The sequence below is a fragment of the Balaenoptera physalus genome (assembly GCF_965194825.1).
Source record: "Balaenoptera physalus genome assembly, chromosome: 12".
NCBI lineage: Eukaryota > Metazoa > Chordata > Mammalia > Artiodactyla > Balaenopteridae > Balaenoptera > Balaenoptera physalus.
The window spans coordinates 79730995-79745051 of NC_138897.1; the positions used below are offsets into that span (position 1 = coordinate 79730995).

The 14057-nt window shown below is 43.1% G+C and overlaps 1 protein-coding gene across 1 annotated transcript in view; it reads left to right on the forward strand.

Annotated features, from left to right (window-relative positions):
* The window catches only part of LOC309639624 (unconventional myosin-XVIIIb-like), a gene marked incomplete at its 5' end in the record, with an annotated part of 49751 nt that extends 36129 nt beyond the window's left edge, over positions 1-13622 (forward strand). The window contains one exon of the mRNA XM_082417030.1: positions 12956-13622. Coding sequence (XP_082273156.1) covers positions 12956-12984 — 29 coding nt within the window. The 3' untranslated portion in view covers positions 12985-13622. The remainder of the gene's footprint in view (positions 1-12955) is intronic.
* Positions 13623-14057: the final 435 nt, after the last annotated feature.

Below are 14057 nucleotides of genomic sequence, written 5' to 3' on the forward strand. Positions count from 1 at the left end.
TTTTACGTTTTTTCCCCTATGATTCATTTCTAATCTCATAGCGTTGTGGTCAGAAAAGATGCTTGATATGATATCAATTTTCTTAAATTTACTGAGGCTTGATTTGTGACCCAAGATGTGATCTGTCCTGGAGAATGTTCCATGTGCACTTGAGAAGAAAGTGTAATCTGCTGTTTTTAGATGGAATGTCCTATAAATATCAATTAAATCTATCTGGTCTATTGTATCATTTAAAGCTTCTGTTTCCTTATTTATTTTCATTTTGGATGATCTGTCCATTGGTGTAAGTGAGGTGTTAAAGTCCCCCACTATTATTGTGTTACTGTCGATTTCCTCTTTTACAGCAGTTAGCAGTTGCCTTATGTATTGAGGTGCTCCTATGTTGGGTGCATATATATTTATAATTGTTATATCTTCTTCTTGGATTGATCCCTTGATCATTATGTAGTGTCCTTCCTTGTCTCTTGTAACATTCTTTATTTTAAAGTCTATTTTATCTGATATGAGTATTGCTACTCAAGCTTTCTTTTGATTTCCATTTGCATGGAATATCTTTTTCCATCCCCTCACTTTCAGTCTGTATGTGTCCCTAGGTCTGAAGTGGGTCTCTTGTAGACAGCATATATATGGGTCTTGTTTTTGTATCCATTCAGCAAGCCTGTGTCTTTTGGTTGCAGCCTTTAATCCATTCATGTTTAAGGTAATCATCTATATGTATGTTCCTATGACCATTTTCTTGTTTTGGGTTTGTTTTTGTAGGTCCTTTTCTTCTCTTGTGTTTCCCACTTAGAGAAGTTCCTTTAGCATTTGTTGTAGAGCTGGTTTGGTTGTGCTGAATTCTCTTGGCTTTTGCTTGTCTGTAAAGCTTTTGATATCTCCATCAAATCTGAATGAGAGCCTTGCCAGGTAGAGTAATCTTGGTAGTAGGCTCTTCCCTTTCATCACTTTAAGTACATCATGCCACTCCCTTCTGGCTTGTAGAGTTTCTGCTGAGAAATCAGCTGTTAACCTTATGGGAGTTCCCTTGTATGTTATTTGTCGTTTTTCCCTTGCTGCTTTCAATAATTTTTCTTTAATTTTTGCCAATTTGATTACTATGTGTCTTGGCGTGTTTCTCCTTGGGTTTATCCTGTATGGGACTCACTGCACTTCCTGGACTTGGGTGGCTATTTCCTTTCCCATGTTAGGGAAGTTTTTGACTATAATCTCTTCAAATATTTTCTCAGGTCCTTTCTCTCTCTCTTCTCCTTCTGGGACCCCTATAATGCGAATGTTGTTGCGTTTAATGTTGTCCCAGAGGTCTCTTAGGCTGTCTTCATTTCTTTTCATTCTTTTTTCTTTAGTCTGTTCTGCAGCAGTGAATTCCACCATTCTGTCTTCCAGGTCACTTCTCCGTTCTTCTGCCTCATTTATTCTGCTATTGATTCCTTCTAGTGTAGTTTTCATTTCAGTTATTGTATTGGTCATCTCTGTTTGTTTGTTCTTTAATTCTTCTAGGTCTTTGTTAATCATTTCTTGCATCATCTCGATCTTTGCCTCCATTCTTATTCCGAGGTCCTGGATCATCTTCACTATCGTTATTCTGAATTCTTTTTCTGGAAGGTTGCCTAGCTCCACTTCATTTAGTTGTTTTTCTGGGGTTTTATCTTGTTCCTTCATCTGGTACATAGCTCTCTGCCTTTTCATCTTGTCTATCTTTCTGTGAATGTGGTTTTTGTTCCACAGGCTGCAGGATTGTAGTTCTTCTTGCTTTTGCTGTCTGCTCTCTGGTGGATGAGGCTATCTGAGAGGCTTGTGCAGGTTTCCTGATGGGAGGGACTGGTGGTGGGTAGAGCTGGCTGTTGCTGTGGTGGGCAGAGCTCAGTAAAACTTTAATCTGCTTGACTGCTGATGGATGGGGCTGGGTTCCCTCCGTGTTGGTTGTTTTGCCTGAGGCGACCCAACACTGGAGCCTACCCGGGCTCTTTGGTGGGGCTAATGACAGACTCTGGGAGGGCTTACGCCAAGGAGTACTTCCCAGAACTTCTGCTACCAATGTGCTTGTCCCCACGGTGAAACAGAGCCACCCCCCGCCTCTGCAGGAGACCCTCCAACACTAGCAGGTAGGTCTGGTTCAGTCTCCCCTGGGTTCACTGCTCCTTCCCCTCGGTCCTGATGCACACACTACTTTGTGTGTGCCCTCCAAGAGTGGAGTCTCTGTTTCCCCCAGTCCTGTCGAAGTCCTGCAATCAAATCCCACTAGCCTTCAAAGTCTGATTCTCTAGGAATTCCTCCTCCCATTGCCGGACCCCCAGGTTGGGAAGCCTGACGTGGGGCTCAGAACTTTCACTCCAGTGGGTGGACTTCTGTGGTATAAGTGTTCTCCAGTCTGTGAGTCACCCACCCAACAGTTATGGGATTTGATTTTACTGTGATTGAGCCCCTCCTACCGTCTCATTGTGGCTTCTCCTTTGTATTTGGATGTGGGGTATCTTTTTTGGTGAGTTCCAGTGTCTTCCAGTCGATGATTGTCTAGCAGCTAGCTGTGATTCTGGTGTTCTCACAAGAGGGAGTGAGAGCACGTCCTTCTACTCCGGCATCTTGACTGCTCTCTCCAATTTTATTCTTTTAAAAAAAATTTTTTTAAGAATTTTGAAAAATATTAATTTAATTTATTTACTTATTAATTTTTGGCTGCATCGGGTCTTAGTTGCGGCATGCAGGATCTTTCATTGTGGCACGGGCTCTTCATTGCGGTGCACGGGCTTCTCTTTAGTTGTGGCCCACGGGCTCCAGAGTACGTGGGCTCTGTAGTTGCGGCACATGGACTTAGTTGCCCCGAGGCATGTGGAACCTTAGTTCCCCGACCAGGATCGAACCCACGTCCCCAGAATTGGAAGGAGGATTCTTAACCACTGGACCACCAGGGAAGTCCCTGTTTCATTTTATTCTTAAAGTCCCCACCCCCAAAAAAATAAATAAATAAAGTCCCCCATGACATATACATTAGCCAATCTTACAGGCAGAAAAGCTGGGGCTTAAAGATACTAAAATAATCTGCCTCTAAATCCAGGATAACAATGATATCCAGCCAAATGAGGGATCTTCAGACTAAAGGTATCTCGTGATGCAGCTTCTACAGCAGGGGGTCCTGGTGCAAGGTCCTGAGATGGTCCTCAGCGCATTCATGACCTTTTTTTATGCACAACACGGTATGCATGTGCACATGAGGATATTTTCTAAGGAAAGCCTCATAGCTCTGATAAGACATTGGAGGGGGTTCTAAACCCAAAATAGATAAAGAGATACTGGTCTAGAAGACAGCTTATAAATCCTTGTTGACTTCAGGCAATCAGCCGTCAACACACATATTTTCAGCACGTACTCTGCATGGAATACTAGAAAAATATAAAGATTGATATCCACCCATGTCTTCAAGGAGACAAATAACAGGAGGAACAAGATCAGGTCTTATTATTTCCCTGCTTAAGCCCTTCTATTGGTTTTCCAGCCCACTGAGAATAAAATCCATACATTTCACTGTGACCTACCAACAAGGCTCAATAGGACTCCTACCTTCCCAGCTCTTCACATATCGGGTTTCTTCTTATCCTCAGGACTCAGAACAAAGGTCATTTCGGAAAGACCCTCCTTGAACTCACGTGAGTCTAGCATATGCTGGGTTTCCCCTTAGCTGTTATCGCAATCTCTGATCATTGTGTCTGTGCACTTACTTACTCAATGTCCATCTCCCCAGCTCGAATAAAAGCTCATGAGGGCACACTAGTCCATCCTGGTCACCATTCCCAACACCTGACACTGTGCCTGGCACAGACTTGGTGATCAACAATACTGAGTGGATGAAAGGGCATGTCACTTACCCCTTCTGAGCCTCAGTTTCCTCATCTATAAAGTACAGGTTTGGACGATGGATGGTTTCCAAATTATGCTCCCCAGGTCCCAAGTGCCTCCCCAAAGTGCCTCAAGACCCCATAGGGAAAAAGAGGTACAAATAGTGATGTTCTTGGCCTCCTAGCCCCACCCCAGCTATGTATTCTAAACAGTGCCACTTGGAAGAGGATTTCATCTGAATGCAAAAGAATTCTTCAGCTTAAAGCTGAAGTTTTAAACTGTTGGACTCTGAGCACCTTTGCAGCTCTAAAATCTATGACCTGTAACTAAAAACCGCAAAGGGTGGTACAGAGAGGAAGGAGCCCCCAGGAGTTCTGGGGTTTGGGGAGAGATACCACGCAGATGGGCTAGTCCCAAAGACCTAATGGAGGGAGAAAGGACTTGAAGGACAAGTTAGGAAAACAAGAACGAGGAGGCGTGGAGTTCTGAATCATGGCAGGGAAGAGCATCTAGAGGGGACATTCAGAGGGCAAGAAGAGTCCTACGACAGTGGTCCTGAAGGACGGTCCCCGGATCGGCAGCATCAGCATTGCCTAGAACTTGTTAGAAATGCAAATTCTCAGGCTCCATTCCAGATCCACTAAATCACAAACTATGGAGGGGGTGGAGCCCAGAAATCTGTGTTTTAACAAGCCCGCCACATGACTGGATGCACATTTAAGTTCTAAGGTTAAGGGTAAGGCAAGAAGGGTGAGATATCTGCCCAAATCCAACTAGAAGGCAGTCATGGAAGAATCCTGGGGGATGACTTAGTGGTTCTAAGTGGTTCTAACCACCTTAGTGGTTTTCAACCCTGGCTGCACATTAGAATCACCTGGAGAGCTTTTCTGACTCCTAATGCCCAGGCCACATGCAGAGCAATTAAACTGGAATCACTAGGGATGGGAGCAAGGAGTCTGCATTCTTTTAAACCTCCCCATACAGCTGCACTGTACAGACATGGCTGAACAGCATAGTGTCTGTGCTTTCTTGTAGGACAGGTAGCAAGGGGAGCCAGGACCCAGTACACCTGGAAATTCTGCTTGCTAATGTAACCTGCTGGGGTTCACCCAGCTGCTACAGAGAGGTTGATGGTGGTACTGCTCAGGAGGGGGAATTAATTTATTACAAAGGGGAGAATGCATTTAATTAATTAAGGATGGTAAATGTGCCTCATAAGTAGTTCTGTGAGAAAGAGGGTGGAGGGAGAAGGACAGGAGAGGTATAATCATGTGGTTGTTTAAGTTATCTCTTGCTGCTAGAAGTAGAATGTACTGAATCAGTAGAATTAGATGAAAAGGCTTAATAATGAAAAAGAAGAGAACACCGAGGACATCTCAAGAGGAAGATTTTAGAGTGGAGTTTGAGAGGATGTTATGCAGAAGACAAGGAAAGATCATGCCTGTGTCATAGTGGTCAGGACTACGAGATCTGGAGTTGGACTGCCTGGGTTCAAATCCCATCTTGGCCATTTCATAGCTCTGTGACCTCAGGCGTGTTGCTCAACCTCTCTGGACCAGTCTCTTCATTTGTAAAATGGGTGGGGGGGGTAATAAAAATTTCTATCTCATTGGGTTTTTGTGATGATTAAATGGGTTAATCTACGCAATGTGTTTTTTACAGCAGCTCCTGGCACTCTACAGTGGGTTGCTATATTAATTGTTTTTGTTTATAAGGCTGTGGATAACAAGGGATGCACTGAACCAGGAGCTCAAGGATTTCTAGGCATGGGGCATGCTTCTTTTCTTCCCCCAGTAACACGGCTGTGACTCTTGAAATAAGCCATGTGTTCATGAATCCATGTAGTCTCAAGAGTTCTACCTGTGTTGACTTCTTAACAATTGCAGAGATTGTTGCTTCAACTGCTCTCCTGCCTCTGGCCACCATCAAAGAGTGTCAAATCAGCCCTAAGGGCATACGAAGAGCTCAGAGACCTCCAACCAATACAGTAGCTGAGCTGACATCAGAGCCCTCTCAACACTCCAAATCCATAGGAATGCTGGATAAAATATAACATCAAAACTTCACATACATAGCTCAGATCAAAAATAAAGGAAAAGAGAATCCCAGGTGCCAGAAAGGACAAGCAAACTAAATGAGCCCAAAGGTCCATGTGATATCAGAACTGCATATACCTAGAGAGTCATAATACCAATGCCTGGAGTGCAGAGCTGCAGCCACAGGATGGGAGCTGATAAGGCCCAAAGCAGGGAACCATAAAGGGCTTTCTATCCATGAAAGGGGCACTATAAAGCTCTACTTAGTGGCTTAAGCACATAGCTTTCAGGTGAATTGGCCACCCCCAACCACAGGTGGTTAGAGACGCACTGAGAGAAATTTAAATATCAAGGCTGTGCCATGAGGTTCCCCAATCTTGGCTCCCTGGGAATCCCAAAGAAAAAAATTCCCACTGAAGATGAGCTCACAGGTAAAAATTATAAAGTACGTAAAGAAACCAAGCCCCCACAAGAGTCAGAAGATGCAACTAATGAAGGAATTCAAACCATAGAAACTAAATTCACAAGACCTCTTTAAAAGTCTCTTTGAAGTTATTTGAGTAATAAAAAAACAAAGGAAAGAAAATAGAGTCAATAGAAGCTACAGATCATTAACCATAGACACAAAGCCTGCATGAAGGAGACTGTTGCCTGTTCAGTTTCTGCCTGCTGATTTTAAGGATGTGATGCAGGAGAGTGAAAAAAGGATACTCATACATGTGTAGGCTGATATGGTCTTTCTAGTCTTTCTAGAAAAGTCAAGTTATCAACATGGATCAGAAGCCTTAATTATTTTTGCACACACTTTGGAGAAACCCACTTTTAGGGATTTATTCTAAAGAAATAATGATGGATATGAGCAAGATTAGCTACAAGGATTTTTTTTTTCTTTAGTGTTGAACAATTGGAAACATCCTAAATGTCCAGCAGCAGGGATTTATCAAATAAATGAGGATATATCCAGATGTTGGGGTTCTAGGCAGGCATTGAAATGGATGCTGTAGAAGAATGTTGAATGACATGGGAAGATGTTCATAACATTGTAAGTAAAAAGAAAACAGACTTTTTTGTAATTGCATGGGCCATATAATTCCATTTTTATAAATGTAGGATAAATACTGTGGTTTAATATTTAACTGTGGAAACTCAATTATGAAAAATAGATGTAATACTGGAAACAAAAGTCACAGGATTAACTGTGAACGGTAATACATTATGTCATTGATGGAAATACACCACTGGCCCAGTTGAAAAATGAAAATTGTCTTTAATGGGAAAGGATATGAAAACTTTTGGAGAGCATTGCATGAAGCAGAAAACAACACAGCTCCTCCCAGACAGACACAGATTTCCAGTTCTCCTGGAGCTCAGCATGAGGATGACAGCTGTCAATAATGTGATTGTGTGGAATGAAGGCTCTCCCCATGCATCGCCCTCCAAGCTTCTCCTCTCATCTGCCCATTCTGGAGCTCCTGGCTACCTGTCTGCTTGAATTCAGGTGAAAGTCACTGATGCAAAAGAGCCTAGAACACTCCTGAGAGTTCACCGCAAGACTGAGTTAAGAGGTGGTGTCTTCTCCAGGACCATCTCACGGAGCATCATGGCCATCTGAATTCTAGTAATGCAGGGATTACAGGAGATTTTCTTTTCTGTCCTTTTTTTTGCTTGTTTATGTTTTCCAAATATATTATTCTGTGTATTAGTCACCACAAGCTGTAGGGTAACAAAATAACCCCTAAATCAGTAGCTTAGCACGAGAACTGTTTTTCTTCAGACTAAAAGCCTGATACTATAACTATACCATATGGGATACACAGCTATGAAGGTTGAGGCAGCAGGGGAAGAGAGAGCATAGAGGTGGCACAACAGCTCCTAAATACCTTAGGACAGGAGAGACACATCATTTCTGCTTACACTTCACTGGCTAGAATCCATTGGATAGAATTCCCAGTGCCCACATGGCAAGTTACTGGAAAGTATATTCCTCACTTGTACTAGAAAGTCTACTACACTATGTATAGAGAACACTGGTAATCCTGACCACCTCTTTATTAAATACTATTTTTAACACACTTTCTAAGGTGGGGAATATTGTCCCATTAGACTTAATATAAGAAGTAAATCCGGGGCTTCCCTGGTGGCGCAGTGGTTGAGAATCTGCCTGCCAATGCAGGGGACACGGGTTCGAGCCCTGGTCTGGGAAGACCCCACATGCCATGGAGCAACTGGGCCCGTGAGCCACAATTACTGAGCCTGCGCATCTGGAGCCTGTGCTACGCAACAAGAGAGGCCGCGATGGTGAGAGGCCCGCGCACCGCGATGAAGAGTGGTCCCCACTTGCCGCAACTTGAGAAAGCCCTCGCACAGAAAGGAAGACTCAACACAGTCATAAATAAATAAATAAAAGAACGTGAATTTCTAAAAAAAAAAAAAAAAAAAAGAAGTAAATCCGGTACGGACACCAGGGCGGGAAAAGGGGGGTGGGATGAATTGGGAGATAGGGATTGACATATATACACCGTTATGTATAAAATAGATAACTAATGAGAACCTTCTGTATAGCACAGGGAACTCTACTCAATGCTCTGTGGTGACTTAAATGGGAAGGAAATCCAAAAAAGAGGGGATATATATATATATACATACAGCTGATTCACTTAGCTGTACAGTAGAAACTAACACAACATTGTGAAACAACTATACCATAATTCAAAAAAAAAAAGTACATCTGTATGTTGTCTCTACAGGAAACCCATTCACATAGGTCGCTGACTTTTGTAAAATAAGTGGATGAATTTCCAGGTCTTGAGAAGCTCTAAACAACCCATTATTCAGCCCCCTCCCACGGATACCTAAACCTCCCCCTCCTAGGGAGAGACCAAAATCAGAGAACAATTCTCTGTATTACAGTGGGTCCAGGCTGGTCACCGGGGAACAACAGTGTCGTCACAGCCGCAGTTGTTTTTCATTCTTTTACACTGCTGCCTTCTGCAGGGCCTCAGGACGGCTGGTTCTGCTTGAGACATCCTGGCCTCCCCAACTTTCACCCAAAGAGGAAAAAGAGAGTCTCCTGGTACAACAACTTTTATCAAGAAAGGAACCTTTTACACCAGTCAGGATGGCCATCATCAAAAAGACTATAAATAATAAATGCTGGAGAGGGTGTGGAGAAAAGGGAACCCTCCTACACTGTTGGTGGGTATGTAAATTGGTGCAGCCACTATGGAGAACAGTATGGAGGTTCCTTAAAAAACTAAAAATAGGGTTACCATAAGATCCTGCAATCCTACTCTTGGGCATATATCTGGAGGAAACCATAATTCTAAAAGATACATGCATCCCAATGTTCACTGCAGCACTATTTACAATTGGCAAGACATGGAAGCAACTTATATGTCCATTGACAATTGAATGGATAAAGAAGGTGTGGTATGTATATATACAATGGAATATTACTCAGCCATGAAAAAGAATGAAATAACGCCCTTTGCGGCAACATGGATGGACATAGAGATTATCATACTAAGTAAAGTAAGTCAGACAGAGAAAGACAAATATCATATGATATCACTTTTATGTGGAATCTAAAAAAGTGATACAAATGAACTTCTATACAAAACAAATATAGACCCACAGACATAGAAAACAAACTTATGGTTACCAAAGGGGAAAGGGGGAGGAGGGATAAATTAGGAGTTTGGGATTAACATATATACACTACTACATATAAAATAGATAACCAACAAGGACCTACTGTATAGCACAGGGAACTATACTCAATATTTTGTAATAACCTATAAGGTCAAAGAATCTGAAAAAGAATAGATACGTATATATGTATAACTGAATCACTTTGCTGTACACCAGAAACTAACACAACACTGTAAATCAACTATACTTCAATTTTTTTAAAAAAAGAAAGGAACCTTTTCCCAGAATCCCCCCACCAGGCACACTTGCCTTACATCTCATTGGCCAGGGTTGCACACACTCACACATCTAAACCAATCACTGGCTAGAGTTGTGAAATGACCAAAATTGTATTTAAATAACCAACATACACCACCCTGGAATTGGGAAAGGGGCCATGAGGCACATGAAAGCCTACTACTTAGTCCAAATTGAGGTTCTATTAGCAAGAGAGAAAAGAGAAGTGGGAAATCAATAGTATTCTACAGATGTAATAGGCAGTACTTGTAGGTCAGGATCCATCTATATATTCCCTCAATAAATGTTTCTTGAGTGACTACTCAGTGCCAAGTGTCATGGTGGGCATTATGGAACCAGAGAGGGACTAGACACATTCCCTACCCTCAGTGAATTTTCAGTCCAGTAGAAATGGTTAGGCATTAATTACATAACCACAACAGATTGTGATAGATGGCCAGATTGATGTTTATGCTATATATGGAAGCATAGAACAGAGACTTGAAGGCAATCATGGAAGGCTTCTCAGAGGAGGTAACATTTAAGCTGGACCTCAAAGGCTGAGGAGGAGTTCACCAGTTAGTATAGAGAGAGCAGTCCAGGGAAAGGCAGAAGTGAATGAATACATGATTGAATGAATGAATGAAAAAGACAACATGAAATGATACTTCAAAGAAAAACACGCTTGGTAAGAGAAGGCAGTGTGAGCTTTGTGAAGGCCTAACCAGTAAGGCCTTTCAGAATGTCAAGAGGAGTCTGTGGGTTGTAGTACCTGTGATTATATGCACTACTGACTATGTAACTTCAGAGTAATTGCAGGGAAAGAAAATGAAGTGCATTCAAGTACAGGAAGACACCTTCACCAGAAGTAATAAATCTGAAAACCCTTCCAGACACAGACCTTTATGGGTGTGAAGTATCTTAGGAACAGTCAAAATCACGTACAATGGAGCAGTGCATCCTAATGCAGTGGAACCTAGGAACCACTTTCCCTCCTGCCTTGAATCTTTCCAAAAAGTTAACTCTTTGGTGGCCAGTCCTCTTTCTGGCTATGGGGGAGGTTTAAGCAGTCTTGTCAAAGCAAATGGGGGGACCTAGAGGAGAAAGGTGGCCAGGCCCCACTGCTGTGTCTCCCTGGGAATCTGGAAATGCCCAGCCACATGGACTGACTGGAGACTCTGCCAGCCTGTGTAATTTTGTTGTTGTCTTTTTTTTTCTGAAAATGATAATCAGCTGTCTTCAATGATTAAAATACAGGCTCACCTGGAGGCAGAAGGATGGACAGTTTGACCTCTCAAGATCTTCCTTCAGCCTTATATTTCAGGAGAGAGCATGGCAGAGGGAATGTGATACAATAAAGAATGTATCTGCTTTGTTCTGGGTTCCTGGCACAGTGTTTCAAAATCCTTGGAATTTCTTAGTGATGGTAGTAGCTTTTGTTATTCATAATGAGCCCCTTTTGGCAGGGGGGTGGGGGGGGTGGGGGGGCAGGGGGGGGGTCTGGTGGCCAAGGGAACCAACAGTGTGATTGGAGGGTTGAACCTTTCAGCCACCGTTGGAGAGGGGAGGGGAGCTGGAGATTGCATTCAATCACATGGTTTAAATTAAATCAATGATTTAATCAATCATGCTGACATAGTGAAACCTGGATAAAAACTCTTAGACACCAAGCCTTAGGGGAACTTTCCGGTTGGTAAACACATCAGTGTGCTGGGAGGGTGGTACACCCTGATCCCATGCAGAAGGAGTATGGAAGCTCTGAGCCCCCTCCCCTACCTTGCCTTATGCATCTCTTCCAATCAGCTGTTCCTGAGTTGTATCCTTTATAATAAAACTGTGGTTTTGAGTATAGTGCATGCAGTGAATTCCTTGAGTTGTTCTAGTGAATTACCAAACCTCAAAGGGAATTATGGGAAACCCCAAATTTGTAGCAGAAGCATGAGTGGCTAGGGGACACCTGGGACTTGTGGTTGGTGTCTGAAGTAGGGGCAGTCTAGTGGAGCTAAGCCCCTTAGTCTGTGGGGTCTGCACTAATTCCAGGGAGTTAGTGTCTGAACTGAATTGAATTGAATTGGACTGAAGTGAATGACACCCAGCTGGTATTGGAGCTTAGGGAATGAAGATGATGGTTGACACTTACTGAGTACTTATTATGAGCCATGTGCATATAAAATCTTTCATGTGCATTTTCTCAAATAAGAATCCAGACCCCACCCTGCTCCCAATATTGATGGTTGCAGTTTACATCGTAGATTCCTCAATATGTTATATATAGCTTTAAATCAGGTCGTACATTCCTTAGAATGGCCTTCAACTGGCCAGGGATTTTACACCTTTAGTTTTAGGTATCCCTCCCCATCTTCGGCCTTTCCAGCGAGCAGTTACAGATTTGTAAACACTCCAAGGGATGCTATTTAAAGACAGCCCTTTGCAAATCAGAGTGCTTCTGAAACACAAATGGATGTAATCACTCCTTAATTTGCCTGGTTTGTGGGTTTGAATTTGCTTGCTTGCTTTATTTAGACTGTTCTGAATCGTGTTGTGGGCTGAGAATCAACAGCTTCAGCCATAAGTGCTCTGACTCTGTTTTGTTTTGTGCAACACCAGGTGGGATGTCAGACGAATAATGTTATTTTTTTCCCCAATGCTATACATTACACATCCAAGTGAGCCTTGTCTTTCAAAGTGCTCACGTCGAGGAGGCAAATGCTTTCCCCACCACTCTGTCTTGAGTACCTGGAGCACCCCTTCCCCCACTCCCTTCCCTAGAGCCTGAGGGTTCTGCCCGCACAGGAACTGTACTGTCTGATTTCATATCAAATGTAGCACATGACTGGATTCTACACACCCCCCACTCTCTTCTCCATGGGTCTCGACATTCCAGTTATGGGAAAGAATGGAAGCAAAGAGAAGAGGGTTGCGAGGGTTCAGGCGCAAGAGGGTTCCGGGGTTCAGGGCTCAGACAAGGGTGGTGGCAGTGAGGATCAGAAGAGGTGAACTATTTTTGGATTCCACCACTCAATGGATGTATGGGATGTGGCAGTGAAGAAAAAATGGGTCACTTCTGATCTCTCACCAAAATTCTCAGTGACCCTCAGAGCCCTTGTCATATTTGGTAATCAGAATTATTTGTGACTGTTTTTCTGTTGTCTCTCTCCTAGACTGTGAGCTCCAGGAGGTCAGTGAGTAGCAGAGGGCTTAGCACCCCAGAGGACTCTAAATATTTGTGGAATGAAAAAATGAATGAACATCTTATCCCCCTGATAGAAGCCCGTGCACAAACACAGACTTGCTGCATCCAGTGATTGAGCTTCCTAATTTGGCTCCAAAGCTTGAAAGATCAGAGGTCATGGACACTTTTGAGAATCTGATGGAAGCTATAGAGCCTCTCCCCTTTACCAAATGTGAACAGAATTTTGCACAGTACTTCAGAGATTTCACTGACCACACATGGACCACCCAGAGTTCTTGGTTAAGAATTTCTGATCTCAGGCTTCCCTGGTGGCGCAGTGGTTAAGAATCCGCCTGCCAATGCAGGGGACACGGGTTCAAGCCCTGGTCCGGGAAGATCCCACATGCCGCGGAGCAACTAAGCCCGTGACCCATAACTACTGAGCCTGCGCTCTAGAGCCTGCGAGCCACGACTACTGAAGCCCACGCGCCTAGAGCCCCTGCTCCGCAACAAGAGAAGCCACCGCAATGAGAAGCCCGCGCACCGCAACGAAGAGTAGCCCCTGCTCGCCGCAACTAGAGAAAGCCCGCGTGCAGCAACGAAGACCCAACACAGCCAAAAATAATAAATAAAAATAAAATTATTTTTTAAAAAAAGGAATTTCTGATCTCTTATCCAAAGCTCTAGTTTTATAAATGTGCCCAGAGAGGGGAACTGACTTACCCAAGATCACATAACTAGAAAGAAAGAAGGGGAAGGAAACACTTTTTGAGCTATAAATGATCAGGACTTTCTCATTTTTCCAGATCCCTCACTTCCTCTGGGCAGAGACAGCCAGCATATTCATCCAGAGCTGGACTTTTCTGCTTAAAAGTCCTTTTTTTTTTTTGGCATGGAAATGTATTTTCAGAAATTTCTTTTAGACCCAAATCTCCCCAGACTAGGTTTGAGGCTTTGGGAAGAGAAGAGCCACATACTGATATGCATGTGTGTTGGGAGAGTTTGGAGAGAGTGGTTTCTGTTGTTAGGGAAAGTACTTTTCTTTTTGATTCTCTTTTTACTGTTTTCCCAAGTGTTTTTCTGACTCAGAG